The sequence below is a fragment of the Dama dama genome, chromosome 21 (genome assembly GCF_033118175.1).
Source record: "Dama dama isolate Ldn47 chromosome 21, ASM3311817v1, whole genome shotgun sequence".
In the NCBI taxonomy this organism is placed as follows: domain Eukaryota; kingdom Metazoa; phylum Chordata; class Mammalia; order Artiodactyla; family Cervidae; genus Dama; species Dama dama.
Genome location: NC_083701.1, coordinates 21,345,775 through 21,364,753, shown reverse-complemented (window position 1 = coordinate 21,364,753; position 18,979 = coordinate 21,345,775). Strand labels below are relative to the sequence as shown.

The 18,979-nt window shown below is 38.6% G+C and overlaps 1 protein-coding gene across 5 annotated transcripts in view; it reads left to right on the top strand.

Moving 5' to 3' along the window:
• The window catches only part of PCMTD1 (protein-L-isoaspartate (D-aspartate) O-methyltransferase domain containing 1), a 47,723-nt gene that overhangs the window by 25,518 nt on the left and 3,226 nt on the right, over window positions 1–18,979 (top strand). For all 5 annotated transcript variants that reach the window (XM_061123295.1, XM_061123291.1, XM_061123294.1 and 2 more), the window contains 3 exons: window positions 5,654–5,756; window positions 16,401–16,572; window positions 18,026–18,149. In XM_061123295.1, the coding sequence (XP_060979278.1) occupies window positions 16,519–16,572; window positions 18,026–18,149 (178 nt within the window). In that variant the 5' untranslated portion in view covers window positions 5,654–5,756; window positions 16,401–16,518. The remainder of the gene's footprint in view (window positions 1–5,653; window positions 5,757–16,400; window positions 16,573–18,025; window positions 18,150–18,979) is intronic.

Here is an 18,979-nt window from a genome sequence, read left to right as displayed (position 1 = left end):
TTACTGACTTTGCTTTGGTGTAATGTTCCAGTGTAGACATGTGAGTTGCAGTTGTAAATTACTCAGCCACATTAGACTTGGGTATTATCAGCCCACTGGGTGGAGGTATCTAAAGCAGCTGGTTGTGATGTCTGTTCTTGATAGTTTGACATTTTAGGAATGCATTTTACTTTGGGCCTTGGGCCCGTGGTCCATAACTGTTTAAACCAACCTTTTCAGATTTCGTTAAACATATTTCTAAGATTTGAGTGTTGTTTAGTCACTAAGTCTTGTCCAGCTCTTTTGTGATCCCACGGACTGTAGCCCACCAGGCTCCTCTGTCCATGGTATTTCCCAGGAAAGAATATTGGAGTGGGTTGCCATTTTCTCCCCCAGGGGATCTTCCTGACCCAGGGATTGACCCAGGATCCTGACCCTGCAGTGGCAGGTGTGTTCCTTACTGCTGAGCCACCTGGGAAACCAGCACTTCTATCCATAAGCTGAGGGAAGCCCACGGGACTGCAACTTCCTCATTAATTGCAAAACTTGGCCTCACAAGACCTTTCCCAAACCTAGAGAGCAGGTTTCTAGTCTTAGGTGTGCCCTGCTAGCCAAAGAATTTGAAGCTTTAGTGTGGCAAGATTGAGTAAACGTTTGACAGTGCTTTTGTTAATGTGCTTTTTTAGCGTCATATAATCAAATGGAGAAACCATAGGAAAATAGGTGTATCTTAGTAAGTTTCTCTTAATTTGGTTATTGGTTCCTTAATCTTTGGCTGATTCATCTTCTTCCCCATTCCTTTATCCCCGTTTGTATTGCTTAGTCTCTTTGCACCACACTGGCAGGGTGTTCTCAGAAAGAGACCTCATATCTGCTCTCCGCCTGTTACTGCTGTCTCTGAATCCTTATAAAGTTACTCCTGAATCTTCCCAAAGATGCCTGGAATTAGTAAATGAAGTATCATTGCAGTTTATTTAAGGGTGTTTTCCTGTATATAGTTGACCTTCTGTATCCAGGGTTTGAGGATTCACTGCCAAGCAAAACTTGAATTTATTACATGCTGGCAACTGTATACATAGCATTTACATTGTATTTACAACTGTATTTACATTGTATTGGGTATTGAGTAGTTGAGACAGTTAGGGGAGGATATACAGATGTGCAGGTCATATATGCAAATACTTCTCCCATTTATACAAGGGACTTGTGTGTCCACAGTCCATAGATTTTGGTATTTGTAGGGTCTGGTCCTAGAGTCAGCCCCCCCGCATTCTCCCCTGACCCCCATATACCAAAGGATGACTGTATGTTTTAATTCTTGCTGAGAAACTTTGCACTAGTTTCCTAGAAACCAAATAACTGGTTCAGCTACTCCCTCTTGTGGTAAATACTTAGTTTTATCCTGATGCTTCTATTTGTGGTTGTTATCTCTCTCTCTCTCTTTTTTTTTTGTGGTGGTTATCTCTCTATGTCATTTTACCCAAGAAAGCACAGATCTGATAGTCCAAAGAGATTTAAACACACATTTAGGTTGGGCACTGCAGCAATGAGGGGAGTGTGGATAGTGTGGTCAGTAAAGCTGCCCGTTAGGGTCACCTGCGGTGCCTGGGCCTCTCCTTGAGGGACTCCCTCCCTCAGTTCACAGTTTAAATCAGAATAAATTTAATCTACTTTTAAATTTAATTTAAAAATCTCCAGGTTATTCTAACGTGCAGTCACGGTAGAGAACCACTTATAAACAGGCTGTGGTTTTCGTGCTATGATTAACCAGTTGTGTATTTGCAGAAAGAGCACACTTGAATTTCTGGTGATTTGTAGCTGTCTTGTATTTTATGGTATGAAAGGCTCTGACATCATTTAGATGATTTCCCACAGACCCATTTCACATGGTAGGAAGGACCTCATGGGGAACGTGACTGGTCTGACTGTGCAGCTGTAGGGGCCAGAGTTGGAAACAGGCACCGGCCTTGAGCCCTCTGTGTCTCCCCTGCACCCACTGCCGCTCCACCCCCTGCCCAGTGACTGAGTGCATCTTTAGGGCTCCTCTAGTCACGTACCAAGTGCTGTGAAGTGGTCTTGCTATGGCTGTTCCCCAGATTAGCTCTCCACACAGGATGGAGGGCACAGGCGTCCTTGGCTCATGCAGCTCTCAGGTTCCCGCACCTACCATGGACAGCCTTCCACCTGCACGCCACACTCGGTCCTTTCTGGTACTTCAGAGAGGAGTGGAGTAAGGGATATATAGCTGAAAAATGGAGATGTTGATAGACACCTGAGACACCTGAGACACCTGATACCTAGACATAAAAATCGGCGACCTTTATGTATCAGTTCTGATTATTGACTAACTGGAAGGTGATAAATAAGCTAATTCAAGTACCACAAAAGAAAAACATTCTCTAGAGATTATTATTATATTGACATTTTATTGTATTTGTTACTGAACTTTCGCCAGCCTTAAAAATAATTTCTAATATAGGGTATCTAGGTTCTTCTAATAACTGTATTTGTCTTAATAAACATTGACTTCTGTGTAAGTTTCTCTTTCAGTATTTAGCTATTAAAGATAGTGGTCAACTGTTAGTACTTTGATTTTTTTTTTAAAAATTGTATGACAAGGTTTTTAAAGTTAAAAAAAATTGTATGACAAATTAAACTTTTATTATTTCTAGAAAGATCTCTTTCCATTGGCACAGAATAACGTTGGAATCTGTTCAGTGCAGTCAGATTCATGCTGTGTCTGTTAGATGATGTTAGGAAGTCTTAGGCTTTGCTTTTGCATGCCTTTTTCATTTTCTCCAGTGACAGCTTATACCTTTGTGTTAGAATTATTTTGTATTATTTATCCATTTCTTTGAAAATCGTGTACTTAAAAAAAAAAAAAATCTCTGACTAGCACATCATTTTTTGGTTGAAAAAGTTGTGCATGCCTGTGTTGACACACTTTAGACAACAGGGTGTAATGATGGAAATGTCTCTTCCCACCCAGACCTCTTTGTCCCCTTCCTTGGAAGCAGCTGCGTATTTTTCAGTCTCCTGTGTTCTATTTTTCTGTTCTGTTCAATACAGGTGTCAAATGAACTGTAATAAAAAGCATCACATACACTTCTATCATATCCTCGATGTGTTCTACTTGTATATCACATTCTAAATAAATGAGACGTTGGTGACATTGCCATATAAGTTCTGCCTTCTATTAGTGCATTCTTTTCAGTATATCAATTACTGTTTAATTCATTAGCGATAATAAAGATATAGCTCCATGTTATTTTAAAATTAAACAAGTCCATCCATTAAATCATCAGTGGTGTTTGTATCAGAATTAATGATAGTATGTACATTTATCTGTCAAATCCATTGTATGTTAATGAAGTTGTCTTTATTTTGTGTCAAGCTGATGTGAAAAAGTTAAATTTTCTTAGCAAACTTTAAGTCTTATTTCTAAAACTTGCCACTTTGCTTTTAGATATTATATGAGCAGAAAACAAGAAAAGGAAAATGAGACCAGAGCTGTCTTAAGTGACAGCATATGTAGTCCCTTTTGATCCAGAGCACTCAAGTTGACTCCCTCTGCTAGTAAAGCAGTTTGAAATACTGAATAGCAGCCTAGATTTCTACATTCTTGACACCTTTCTTATAGTGCTTATTCATTCAGTTCTATTGGAAACTTCAACCCCAGAAATACTGACCGTGATCTCTTATCCATACAACTAGATTCTTAATAGTTAATGAAAATATAAGTGTCTCTTAATGTTTTACATTCAGTGGATTACTTTAAAAGGGTAAAAGAAAAATTAAGATTTCCTAGAGCAATATTTTCCTTACTATATATATATATAATGTTAAATACTATATATATATAATATATATATATATATAATGTTAAATAATTGTAGTGTAATTTGAGGTTTTTAAATGAGGAAAACTATTCATAATCATTATTCATCATTGACTCAATGGACATGGATTTGAGCAAACTCTGGGAGATGGTGAAGGACAGGGAAGCCTGGTGTTCTATATAGTCCATGGGTCGCAAAGAGTTGGACACAACTGAGCAACCGAACAACAAATCAAAACTATTCAGGGTTTCTTAGCCTCTTTTGTTTCCTTAAGGAAGTCCAAGTTTTCACACTATTCAAGATTCAATACTAAATTAAAAAGTGATGTCACTGTATGTACTTCTCTGTTTAATTTTTTTTTTTTTGCCATTTTCATTTCTTTTAAAGTCTAATTTTTGTCTTATTTGTTAATAATAAGGAATTATAAGAGATCTTAAATAATATTGAATGGATGCTCTAATCTGCAGATAAAGGCTTATGGTTTGATGAAACAAAAACCGAGAAGTGAAACATTTAAGATTACATTGATCAGAATAACTTTAAAAAGGTATAAAAGCATTGCAAAGGAATTTAATGCTCTCTTTTGTGGTATGATGGATCAAGTACCTTTTTATTTAATCTTTCTATCTAAATACATTTTTCAAGTAGCATCAGTTTTTTTTTTTTTAAGCAAATCAATAGAAATATAGTAGGTTTATCTGCTTTCAACTTGAAGATGGTATCTGAACCATCTTAATTAAATTAAACCATTAAATTTTGGTTTAATTTTTGTAATTAGGTAATTCCTAGATTACAAGCTGATATTTTCATACCCCCTTTGTACATTCAAAAATGTTTATTTAAATGTAAATGTGGTTTCTTGGCTATTTTAAAGTCCTTTGAGGTCTATAGCACTCCCATATATGTTGTGTTTTTAATGGCATTCAGTAGGGGCACATTCAGGTAGTTCCAAAGATATGAACCAGATAACCAAAAAATAACACACCCATGCGCAACCATTCCCCCCTCCCCCCCACCCGCCCCACTGGGAGACCAATTGTGAAGTAAGATAAAAATATAACTAAAATTTGGAAAAAGTAGAGTGGAAAACCTGGTTGGCTCAGTGTCAGAAGTCTAGGAGGAGCCAGGTGACTAGGTGAGATGGTATGTCACTGTCGGGGGGTTGCAGGGTGGGCAGGAGGCAGAGCCGCCTTAGGAAACAGGAATCCAGGTGGTCATGTTCTCGGCCAGGACCAGGGTTGGGGAAGGAGCCATCCCGGGACTGTCTTCTGCTCCTCATTCCTGGATGGTCACCCATCCTTGGCTGTGTGCAGGAAGAAATACCAAGTGAGAAGTGCACTGGAACAGGAGCATCAACCAGCTTTGCCCAGTGACCACACTCCCCTGGACACTGGGAGCTCCAGGGACAGAGGGTGTGATCTCAGCCCTGGAAGAATTTAGTACTCACTGGGCAATGGGGTGCTCACCTGTGTCAGCCCATGGATTCAGACATTTGAGAGTTAACCAAGTTTTTTAGCAAGTGATAAATAATGGTAAATTATGATGGTGAAATGGAAAACATAATGGCAAATGACTTAAACTTCATATGGAAATGTGATTATTTCTTTGGCAGTATTGTCCTGACAGATAAACTACACTCCTGAGAGAACTCTTTATGACTTCCTTTTTTTAAAGCAATGTAAATAGATTTCCATATAGCTTTATAAGTCTGTGGCTAGTAGATACATTTTGAGTTCTCTTTAAATGCTCCTGTGAGAGATAAATGAACAGAAATTAAAAGAGCTCTGTAAAGGCATTCTTAATATTGTTTATAAATGCTGCTGCTACAATTGCAGGTCCTTTTGGAATAAATCATGGGATTGAACTTCATTCAGATGTGGTGGAATATGCCAAGGAAAAGCTGGAGAGCTTCATCAAAAATAGTGATAGCTTTGATAAGTAAGTATTCGTATCTATGGTTTTGCTCTGAAAGCACTTGATAAGTAGATATGAGTGACATCTGTGTTCCTCACTACTGTTAGTTTATTGATCCTGGCTTGACTGAGTGCAGCAAAAATCAGCATGTATAAAATGCAAGAGGAAAGTAAGTTAGAAAACTGTGTTCTAATTCTTATTCTCTGTAAACATATAGTAGACTACAAGTAAATAACTTTTATGTTTTAATTATATGCTGTTGTCACTTTATTAGTAGGGCATTAGTAGGACATTCATTAAATGTCACACAGGTACCTTTTCTCAAGATAGAAGGTAAAGATGTTCCTGGCCATAGAATCTTTGGCAACTGTGTTTATACCTTTGGGGATAGTAATTTAATAAGAGTGATCCTTCATAGCATATGGAGGACTTTTTCTTAAAAACATAAAATTACTTAATAATATAGCTAAATAAAATTATCATAGAAATATATCACTATATCCTGTGAGGGCTGTGTTTTGAGAAATCTGTTTATACAACCATTGTTCTGAGCTACTTTCCCTTAGGAAAAATACTGCACAGGCATTGGTCCTTGTAGGGAAGTCTGGTATGTCATGTCCCTAACATTCAGCCAGCAGTGATAGTAATTTGGATAGTATTGTGAAACTGAAAAATTTAGATGGCATTTCTCTCTCAGCTAGTCATATTTTCAAAGAGAGAAAGGCTAACAAAGGATGAGAATTGAGCTTAGAACTTAGTCCCTTGACATGACAAGAGTTGGTCCAGAGTTCCAACCCAGCTTATTGGGTGTGAGCCTTCCTCACTCGGCTCTGATCTGGCCATGGCCATGGCCACAGAGGTGAGAGATCTACGAGTGGGCCCGGATCTGAGCTGGAGGTTGTTTTCTGAGTTCAGGCATCTCCTGGCATGTCTCCCCCATTCTCCTCCCTTCTCTGCCTCCCACACCCTGGTAGTGGCACTTGGTGGGCTGAGGAACAGAAGCCTGTGCTCAGTACAGAGGGAGGGCTGGCGTGTGCCGGAGGGGTGTCCAGACCTGAGAGCGAGCCGGGAGAGTGCACATGCTGGGGTTTGGGTTTGTTCTGTAATCAGTCCAATGAGTGTGAGCAAGTCACTGGAATTTTCGGCACCTGTTTTCTGAACACTGTCCTTTTATCTTATTCTGTCTTAATAAATAGTTAACCTTTAATTCACATTTTTGAATCATTTTTCAAGTGCTTACCATGTTCTGTTTCCATTTCCAAGAATAACATACTGTTTGGCAGAAATAAAATAGATTTTAGTCCAAGTTATTTTGTAAGAAATTGAGATTCAATTGTGGTACCCTTTGTGTCTTCATCATTTCTATCTTATAATTAGTGATATGGTAAGTGCTTAAAATGTGGGCATGGATATTTTCATATTGTTTATTAGAACTGTGGAATTCTGTGGAATTTATTGAATTTCTATTCTAAGTATTTGTTTTGATGTTGAAACTTAATTACACATAAGACCATTTGAATACAATTAAACTTAGAAAATATGAAAGTAATATTAGTAAAAGCAAATGTTTAAGGTTTATCTTAATATATTAGATAATAATAGATTTCAGGTATTAACACATAAAGGCACAGATAATTCACTTTTGGGTCATTAATCAGGCAGAACAAGCTCAAGGAAGAACTTTGAATCATGGAAGCACCTCTACAGTATCTATGGAGACAAGTCTTGCTGACAAGGGCATGGTCCTGGCAAACAGTAAAATATGTCATTCTTTAAAGTCTTGCTTTTGTTTTAAATTAATTTATTTCAATTGGAGAATAATTGCTTTATAAGATCCTGATGTTTTTTGCCATACATCATCATGAATTGGTCACAGGTATACATGTGTCCCCCCAGCCCTGAACCCCCGTCTCGCTTTCCTCCCCACCTGTCCCTCTGGGTTGTCCCAGAGCACTGGCTCTGTGTCGATGTAATTTAAATGTTGAATAATCTAGAACACAGTTAAGTTTGAGGGCTATTGTATTTAAGTGTCTCAAGTTAAAAAATTTTTTCTAAAATTGTTTTCATGTAATTATGAGATATCAAATGTCCTTGGCTTGTATTTCTTGAGTGTTGTTAGACTGTGTTATACAGGTTTGTTATTCTTTTTTTTTTTTTTTTTTTTTGGTTTGTTATTCTTAAAATGGTGAATCATCTCAAATATGGTGATACGACTGATCTAAATGTTTCTTCATAACTTTTAATGGTCTTATTTTAGTTAAAATAATCAGACTTTATTATATGGTTGTTTCTGAAATGTTGCAACTTATTTTTAAAACAGATTCTTCTGTTAACAGACTATTCTTAAAAAAAAAAAACAGTTCTGGAAATGTTACCTATTTCGGTTTTCAGGTAGCTTCTGAAATAGTAATTGTGTACTTCAGATTATAAAGGTATCTTGCTTACCAAGGTAGCAGGTACTGGCAAATGCTTCGTTTTGCATAAAGTCTTGACTTGGTTGGAAGTTAAGTAGTCAAAGCTACTTAAGGTCATTTAATGGACTCCTTTTGGGATCATTTATCATTTTAATTTTGGTGATAGAAATGATAAAGATGTAGCAGTTTTCTTCCTGTCTTTATGTTTTGATGATTTCTTTGTAGTTTTTCTTGGTGTTTGTGGAGAATATTTCTATTTACTTTCAATTTTTAAATTTGAAAAACTTGCCATGCAAAGTGATTTTTAAAATTCTATTCCTAAGCAATTTTACTATATTTAGTTGTATACAGGTCATCAAAATACTTGTTTTAATTAATAAAATATAAAGTAACTCAGGAAACAAAATTGCTATTTATGTATCCCTTAGTACTTAGGACCAGGCTACTTTGATTGTGTGTAACAGGAAGACAGTAGAAAGCTAAAACCTAATATTTATCCAGTCTTATTTATCCTCTTGGTTTGGATCTTACCAGTTCCTTTTTCAAAAGTATTATCATATCACTTATGATTTAAACTGTATCTTTGAAGTTTTCTTGTATGTATCTATTGGAGATCATAATAAACTCCCAAATATAGTAGGTGAAGATAGAGTCAATACTCAACATTAGACTGTATCATGTGAGATACAGATGAAAAAAATGCAAGTGTATGTTTTTGTGTATGCTTTATAAAGGAGCCTTGGCTCCTGAGTCTTGAAAGTACTACTTCTTCTTTCAGAAAAAAATATCCTTAATACAGTGTTAATACTTGTAAACTTTGTTTCTGTGTCTTAGTTCTGTATCAGCAAATGCGAAGATTTGGTGAGGCTACTCTGAGTTTACTGTGCTTGGAGGCAGGAGAGAAGGCAGGTTCTCCTGTGTGGTTTCTGCCTGTGCTCTGCCTCTGGTATTCCCAGACTCACTGACCTTCCCTTATGAACTGACACTTGATTTCACAGGTTCTCTAAAACACTGGCAAACGTTTTCAGTGAAGGAGCAGATAGTAAATATTTCTGGCTTCGTGGGCTAAGTGGTCTTTGTGGCAGTGCACAGCCTTCCTCAGACACTCCGAGCAGGGGTACGCGGGGGGTTCTAGTGACTTCATTACCAGAGCAAGCAGGTTGTATATGGCCTGTTGTTTGCAGTGTGCTAACCTGTTCTGCTCTTCACACACGTTCTCCAGGACGTCTTTACTTTAGCCCATTCTGTTGTAAACAAGTCTTCCAGCCCCAGGTTTAAAGGCCCTTGGGTATCTGGCTTTCATGGGGGAAGGCCAGATCATCTGAATCAGTTTTGTGCTTGTACCATAAGCAAAACAGTCTCTCCAGCTGTGTTTACTTGGAAGAGGAGGTCAGATAAAAGGAGCCTGGATTATACCCTGTAAGTGCTTTGTGAGTTGATAATTGGCATAGCATTTATGCACAACTACATGTATGTGTTTGTGTAATATGTGTACATGTGCATGCAGCTGACCTGACTGCTTGGAGGGCATGCTTTGGGGTGAGCTGTTGCCTGTGAGACAGTAGGTCCTGTGTCCTCTCCCCTCCAAGGACACTGTACCTTGTTTTGGAAATGCTCTCCTGCCAGAAGCCACATGAGTGCAGCGTTGTCTGCTTTATTGAAGATTTTCATTCTGTTTGCATGGAGGACCATTGTTTCCTGTAGTTTGTTGTATAAATGAGTCACAATGTGGTTACTGAAGACAGTAATGAAATGATGATGAAAATGATAGCAGCTAATGTGTGTCGTCTGCACCATTCTGAGCTGTACCCACAGTTCTAGAGGCAGTGTTGGTGTCCATGTTTCCCAGATGGGAGGACAGGATCAGACAGGCTGAAACTTCAGCCAGGCCTGTCCTTGTTGTTTAGTTCTGATTTAGCTATAATGATGTAAAAACTGATTTATTCTAATGTTCTTCCCAGCAGTAAGATTGCCAATGAATTACAGCTTAGCCCCAGATAACAGAGGTTGAAGCGGCACCTTTATTTCCATCATTTGTTTATTTATTTTTTTCCATCATTTATTTTTTCCTAGGTTAGAATTTAGGAAGTGCTCTTAGTCTGGTTAAATGCATGATAACCTTTTTATCACAGAGCACACCTGCCCTGTTCATTGAGACTTGCCTCTGGGGTGGATGACTCGGGGTCAGAGATGAGCTGGAGAGGCCGTGCCTTCTTCAGGTGTAGTCAAGGTATAAATTCTAAATTAAATTCAGGATTAGCGCAGTCATTTGCATTTTAGAAGATTTAATGGCTGTGTGGCTGGGTGTAGTGTCCTAATTTTATTTTTGATTATAGGCTCCTTTTTCACATAATTCATGTTGGATTGAAGAAAATGAAATGATACTGTGTTCTGTCACCTTTATCACTGGAGCAGTCCCACTTCATCTTGAAGAGAATTGGGGCATACTTGAAGAAGTTTTGTTATCTGTAGATACATAGTCAACATTATTTTGAACTCTTTCTAAGACAGTTGAACATTTGGGTATATCAGTCATGTTCAGATGGTAGTTTTATGATAGATATAGGTTTTAAATATAGGTTTTAATCATGACAGACATTCAGTTGGTGGGACAGAGAAATGCTTAAAAATAGTCCTCTAAGCTCTCAGTTATGTATTTTAACATCAGTTAGAAATGGTATGGGGGGAGGTTTGGTAGCTTCTGACACATTATTGGGCAAAGAAGAAATTATTGCAAGAATAAAACACTGACAGAAATAAAAGTTTGTAGCCCAAGTTATTTTATAAGAAATTACTGTTGAAATATGAGGGCTCGCTTTCATATCAGGTACCAGTCACACTTCTTATAAAATGTTTAGAGATTGTTTTTGGTCCTATGGAGTTTCCTAAAGCTCTGTTCAGTGAAAAGTCTGTGTATTTACTCTTAACACTTTGCTTTAAATAATGTTTCAATTATTATGAGGTGAGTTTGGTGCAGTTGGAAGGGAAACCTCTTATAAAGGTAAAGTCTTTGTTTTTTAAATTTTGTAAAATTCAGTAGCTTAATTCTTGGTTACAAGAGTTTTTGAATGATTTAACTGTATTTGGCAAAGAAGAGATGATTATTTCCCTGAGTTTTCTTCCCGGTGGAAGGTTGTGAAGTTTGTCTTGTTTCAATGAAGTTGTCATGGCTGTCACAGTTCAAAGTGAACATTTTGACAAAGTGTTTTAAGAAAAAGAAGTATATGTGATTCATTTGGCAGGTTGTTTTGGGTGAGGTATGAGAACACTGTAGGAGTCTTTCCTGTGTCCCTGAAATCCTTTATTGCGCTGGAACGATAGTCTAAAATGTTGATGACAGCATCCTGTGGCACGTGATAATCTAGGTGTGCAAATTTTCAGCCCCGATTTCAACAGTGTATTGAAGGGGAATGTTGTTTTTTCTACTCTCAGTCAGCTCCTAGACCTAGAGTACCCGTCTAAGAGGGAAGCTGCAGGGCAAGGCTAGGTCACCCTGATCTCCTAGCAGCTTATCAGAGAATTATGTGGGCACGTTGGCAAGGTCCCTGCTGTGAATGGAGCGTCTGTGCATCTGGAGATGAAGATAACCCAGCGTGCACCTGTAAAGGAGACCCCTGCCGAGGTAAGTGATGGAGTCGGTGCCCTTTTGGCCAAGCGCTCATGTCGTAAACCAAGATACTTGTGCTCTCGGTTTTCCCACAAATATTGTTTGTATGTTTTGTTTTAGTAAGCGTATGTCAGATACTCTCCCCTTTCTACGTAAGTCTAAAAAGCCATTAGGTTTTCAGGTTTAAATCAATAAATGATTATAAGCCTAAAGTGATTGAATTTGTAGTTATTACAGTTCAGAACTACTTTTTTGTATACAGATAATTTACATGGTTAGGAAGTATAACGTGGTGGAATTCAGGAGTGTAAGACATCTGTACCTGGAAATTATGTTTTGGAAAATTTCTTCAAAGAATAAAAATGATTGCTAAGTTTCATGTTACTAACAGGCAAAAAATTTTAATGAGCTGCCCTAAATAAAGTATGAAAACTAGGAGAGAACACAAGATCAATACTTTTAGGATTAAAATTAGAACCATAGAAAATATCCTTTTGGTAGCCCTCTTGCCATTTTAAAAAAATTTTTGTTGTTTTATTTTCCTTTCTTGGGTTCCATTTATGTGTAGTTGATGTGAAAAGTGGAATTTAGATTTTCTCTTTCACTGTTTTCAAACCTAGATTTTATGTGCAAATCTACAAATAGTGAAAACCTCTGGTTAGTTCATTAATGCAGACTTCTGGATTATACAGAATTGTGTTTATGGTATAAAATGTGTCCTTTGCCTACAGAGGTTTGTGGAGACTTAGAGAAGGTGCAGCTTTCAGAATCTAGTTAAAGCTAAAAGGAGGAAACTTTTATTTTCCTCTTTATGCTGGAAAAATTAATAGCAGTTGTAATTTACCCTGACCACCTGGTAGCTGTCATTCTTGCCTCACATCAGTCAGTTATTCTTTATACATATATGAGCATATCCGTAAACATTTGCCTGAAGAATTTTAATCATTGACTTTTGGAAAAATATTGTTAGCAGTAGAATTTGTATGAATTTATTTACATGAAATGCTGTTATAAAAACAAGCCATAATTTCAATATCAGAATATAAAGTGTCTAAGTAAGATCTTCGTCTCTACCTAGTCAGGAATGCTAACAGTCATCTCCAAGTCCTTATAGGAAGGATCATCTTTAACCCATGTATGTATTAAAAAAATAATGTTGTAAGTATAGGCAGTTTGAGAGTTGTTTTGTTTCCTTTACTATCATGAAGGGCTCCCTTAGTATTGGTGGAGAAGGTGAAGCCACAGCTGTGGATGTAATCAACAGTCCCCAGATGAAACACTGTCTCTGCTAGGCTGTTTCTTGTAACTATTAAGTCATTGTGTTTTAGTGTTTATATTTTAAAATGCCACACCTTTCTCCCTGATTATGTCCTTGAAACTTTACTATTTTGTATCTAGAAATAGTCTAGTCCTACTACTCCTTTTGGAATGTTGCCTCAGTTCAGTTAAACTTTCAAATTTGAGTGTGCTGGTAAAGGAAATGAATTTGGTACATTAAATGAAAGGGTCTTCACACTTTTGAAGACCCCATATACATGTTAGAAATTATGTTCCATTTGCATTAGTAGAAATCATTTGTAAATGTAAAGGTCTAACTTTTCTCTGTAATGATTCTTTGTAACACTTCCTAAATGGAAGAAGATAGTATACTTGGCTCAGATCTGCCTTGTAGGGGAAAAGCCTTTGTTTCCTACAATAAATAAGGGTGGCTTATTTAAGATCTTCAGAAAGGCCACTAAAAAGCACCTTTAAGTTGGGGGACAGTTGGTTTATTAAAGGCAAGGTTTTGTTTTGGCTTTTTTACTGTTTTAAGTTTTGCTTTTTTTTTTTGGCACTTTGGGGGAAAAATCATGTGTTTTGTAACATGAAACTACAGCTATTTATAGTTTCCAATTTAGTAAAGCAAGAACCATCATGTTGATTTAGAGGGTGCCACAGGCACGTATTTTTTTTCTGTAACTGTTTCTGGGCAAATCTCTAGTCCTGAGATTCTTGTGATTAGCATATTTGTCAAGTTTGAGTTCATGTTCAAAGTTGGTAGGTGGAAAAGATGACAAAACAATTACACTTCTTAGGTTTTTCACTTACTAAATGTTTCTTGAGGACTGTAAAAGGTGATGGAGATATAATTAAAGTTCAGAAGAAGTGTTCTAAGAGATTATCAGGGAGAGCAGGAGAATGTCCCAGAGGAGAGGTTGTGCTCAGGAAAAGTATTTGAAGCTCCTGTTCACAGCTGATAAAGCTTTCAGTTTATGTGGCTGTTGAGATACACACACACACTAACACACACACACGTATCTAAACGAGATCCTGAGATACTTTACATGCTAAATATTTGAGATACTGAGATCTCGTGTGATTTTTACCCTTTCTGTGCATCTCATTTGCCACCAGCTGCATTTCAGGGCTCCTGTCTGCACAAGGCTGGTGGCTAGCGGGGCTGATTGTCCTGTCTCACCTTTCAGATCCCAGCTCGCCGTTTCTTGGGGAGCCTTCCTCAGGCTCTCCAGCCCTGTCAGTTCCCTTGCATCCTCAGTCATACTTATGGAGTGGTGTTCCTTTAGAGCATTTATCATACTTGTAAGTTCATCTTTAATTGGTGAGATTGTTGTCTCTTTCACTGCATTAGGCATGAGTGCCTCCCACTGTATATCCAGTCTTTACATGCAACTGGGGCTCCCAAATAGTGTTTGGAGTGAATTGTGCTAATTGCTAGTGTCAGGCTACTTGACCAGAGTCACATTTGATTTTAGAATCAGGCACTCAGTTCTTTTTAGTCCATTTTGCTGGGATGAGAGTATATAAAAATATCACTAATTTGAGAAGCAGTTTTAACTCTAAATTGTTTACTTGTAATGGTGTTTTTGTAGATAATAGTTCTGTAAGCTATTATATTTTTAACTAGTAGGAAGCTTTTAAACTATAAGCATATTTTTAAGTTGATTTAACAGACTGAATGATAAAAGGTTTAATAATTCAAAATAATTTTACTTAAATTCCTTGCTCATGTTCATCTAGAAAATTTTAAGAGTGGCTTAAATTATTGTAAAATTAAGTTATTAGAATAAATTTTTATAATAATGAGGGTTTTTAGATTGGAAATACTAGTCTTTTTTCAAAGAATGCTTACTGTAACTTTGAGATGATTAAACCATGTGATCCACAATATCTAGTTATTTAAAGACCAAGAGATTGTTTTGGCTGTATTTTAGACAGTCCTAGGTTGTCCAGTAGTCTTGAGTATAAGAGAGAAATTAAACACTGCCCGTTACATACATAAGTTTATACTTTCGTGAGTGTTATGCAGGTAGAAAGACTGAGATGTTCCTGAAGAGTTGGGTAAGAGTGCTTTGTGTAGTGTGGCTCGTATTTGAACTGTGTCTTGAAGGGATGCCGGGCATTTAAGAAGCAGAGAGGGAGGGGCCGTGCAATCACAGCAACGACACAGATGCAGGGGACACCTTGTAGTATTTCCTCTAAATGACTGGGGGCCTGTAATTCCACCCATGGCTATAGCAGTGTCTCTGGGATGGGGCAGAGCCAGGAAGGGCCCCATGTGGCCTCTCAGAGGTGGGAACCTGTCCTCAGCAGCTGGGCACAGGGTGGCGGTGGGGGTGGCAGACCCCCAGAAAGTGTGGGCACTGGGCAGTCATAGTAGAAGGAGCTGGGGTTAGGACCACCCTCCCCTGTGGGTGTCGAGAGGAGAGGGCAGGGCCTGCGCTGTTTCCCACCCCACTCCCCACCCCGGAACAGGAAGCTGAGGACTGGGCATCATTCTGGGAAACTCTTCTTTAAATATCAGTGACCACGGGGTGTCTGTATATTTAGTGAATTTAATGGAAACACATTGTGTAAAAAGTCTGTGCTGTGCTTGGTTGCTCAGTCATGTCCAACTGTTTGTGACCCCATGGACTGCAGCCCGCCAGGCTCCTCTGTCCATGGGATTCTCCAGGCAGGGATATTGGAGTGGGTTGCCATGCCCTCCTCCAGGGGATCTTCCCAACACAGGGATGGAAGCCAGGTCTCCTGCATTGCAGGTGGATTCTTTACCATCTGAGCCACCAGGGAATCCCTGGTAATAAGTCTGTTAATTACCAAAGGGCAGGATACATTTTACAAAATAAAAATTATTTCAGAGATATTTTTCACTGCATGCTGAGCCTTTTAATGCAAATTATTTCATCCTCAGATGATAACCTGACTTTGCTGTGTGGTCATATTAATTTCAATCAACTTAAAATTGAGAGGGTATTTTCATGAATTAATTTCTTAAAGTTACCGTACATGTTTTATTAGTGCTTTGGGGTTTTAACTATGTATGTTAGAGACTGTTTCAGGTTGTCAGTCACAAGAGTGTTGTGATGGCTTTTCACTATACTCACCGTCTGAGCCTTAAGTAAGGTTTCAGTGTGGGGGAAAAATAGGTTGATGTTTTGGAAAAATGTATACTGTGTCATTGATAATAAAACAATATATTTGATCACTGTTAGATTTCATAAATATACATAATTCAAATTCAAATTTTATGATATTTTATCCTTATAATTAATTTTGGTAACTTCACTTTCAAAGAGTTGGATTATGTTAATTTTTTAGGTCTCATCTTTTGTTTAAATGAATTAAAATACTTTTTATTTCTCCATACAGGTTTGAGTTCTGTGAGCCTGCATTTGTGGTTGGTAATTGCCTGCAGATAGCATCGGACAGTCATCAGTATGATCGAATCTACTGTGGAGCTGGGGTCCAGAAAGACCATGAGAACTACATGAAGATTCTGCTGAAAGTCGGGGGCATTCTGGTCATGCCCATAGAGGACCAGGTAGCGGCCACTGTCATGCTTGATGGTGCGGGAGACACACTCAGTGTAGGATGGGGGCTGTTACGTCAGTGAAAGGTGCACTGTGACTGTTAAGTAAGAAGTGCCCTCCACACAGGTATCTGTATAGAAAAGCACTGAAATGGACACATAGCTCTTAACCAGAGCAGGTGTGGAAAAGGCCCCTTACCTAGGGAAAGACGAGCCAAGCTGAGCTCTCCCGTGTGTGGTGTTGGCCGCGTTGCCCTCCACACACACCCCTCCCCGACCCGCCAGTGTCCTTGCTGTTGAATGTGGTGGCCTCTTCTAGCTGAAGGGATGTGGTTGGAACTACTTAACTCCATTTCAGAAACCAGTAAATTTTTAGATCTTTTAGTACTACAATGACTCATTTGAAACTATTTTTCACTTTGCCTGCCTTTGATTTGGAATTATTAAGTATAATAAACATGTGAAATAATCTATTCAGAAAATGGGTGGATCTTTTACTTTGAAAATTTATGAATATACATTTCAAAAACTAGCTTTTATGTTCATGCTAACCTGAGTCTGAGATATTACAACACCCTGTGGTCTGTAAGTGGGAGCTTGACTGTCCCAGATGACTGGACCTAGAGTGGTCGTCTTGGCGTCTGAGAGTCCTCCACTTCCACAGCGTGTGAGCTGCAGGTTGGAGGACTTCATCACACTGTGTGTGTCAGTTATTAAAAAGAGAATATAAAGCATTCATTAACATATGTTCTTGGAAAAACATTAACTTGAATGCTTCCAGAGTTGAGACTCCCAGATTAATCATCTTTTTCCTGTTTTCCTTTAAAGATATATTTTTAAAGATCTAAAATATGCTTTCCCATTGGTATTTTACTGAATATTTCTTATATACATTATGCTAATGTAAAATATAATAATGGGTTGACTTTTATAATATAAATTGATGATACTGATTTGTCCTGATCAAGCCATGTACTGCTGATGGGTGTTTGCTGAGTGGGAAAGCTCTAATCCCTTTGTGACTAATTACATTTATTCATGAAGTTGGGATTAGAATCTGTATTTTATTTCCACCCTGGAAGACTGTGAAGTTGACTCATTGGTTCAGTAATCAAAATGTGTTTTTACTAATATAACACTTTAACTACACAACTGTGTGAGATGTGTGTTTTGGGAGCCAGTGGCAGGCATGTGTTAGAATAATACCCCTTGATGACATCAGACCCCCATATGAATATAACCTGCAGAGCCATTTGTGTGCATGGAATATGTTGTGAAACCAGTACTTGGGATTCTTCCTGTATTAGTTTATGGTAAATATTTAAATGAAGGTAATTGGGTGCATTCAAATACAGGTGATTATAGAGCAATCTCTGCTATTTTCTGTTAAAACAAACTTGTGAGTGTAAGGTGGTCACACTTCCCTGATTGAGCCATTCTGTTTTTTTTTTCGCCCTCTAAATAGTTAACACAAATTATGCGAACTGGACAGAACACTTGGGAAAGTAAAAACATTCTTGCTGTGTCATTTGCTCCACTTGTGCAGCCAAGTAAGAATGACAACGGCAAGCCAGACTCTGTGGGCCTCCGTAAGTAACCTTGTGGGATAAACAGAGCTGACGTGTATGTGTGCTAGAGAGAACCTTCCTTGTAGTTGTGGCCTCAGAGCTTCAGTTCACAGTACAATTCTATAGCAGTTAGGACTTGTATTGTCTGGTCCACTGGATCTTCTTATGACTAGGAACCAGGAGGATGAAAGTACAGAAAACACTATTTTTGAATAATTAGGGCTGAGAATTGTCTGAAAGTTTCTGTATTATCAGAAGAACATTTAAATGTAGCTCGTGTGGAAGCTCTTTTAGGACTCGGGAGTGTTAGAAGTGGCTGAAGCAGGTCTGAGTCCTTTTCCACTCTGGGACCGTTGGGTTCTTCTGAACTTGGGCTGCTGTGACAGGTCATTGGCAGTGTTGGCAGGAGAGGCAGACAGTGCAGGTGTTGGAAGAGTACCCAGAGTGCGGGGGAGTCGGGAGCAGAGCCATCAAGAAGAGGGAGGTGTTTCTTGGCATCTTTGTAACTTCTGAAGCTCTTTGCTGGGTGATTCTCCAGCCCACCTACTGCAGCAACCCCTCCATGTTTGCCTCCCCTGTCTGCCCCCCTGGTCTTAGCAGGTCATGGTGGGCTGACAGTAGGTCATGGTGAGGTGATGTCACCCCCATTTCTATCACCAGCCCTGCCCCTGTCCCTCAGACCCCTGACTACCCAGTTCTCCTGTGCTCCACCTGCTGTGAGTTACCTGTCCTTCCCAAGAGGGTTTATGCACATGCCTTGGGCTGTCTGTGCCCATGACCCCTTTGCCACCCTGTCCGCTGGCCTCGGTGCTGGAGTGATCTGCACGAAGTCAATGCTCTTCACTGAGTCT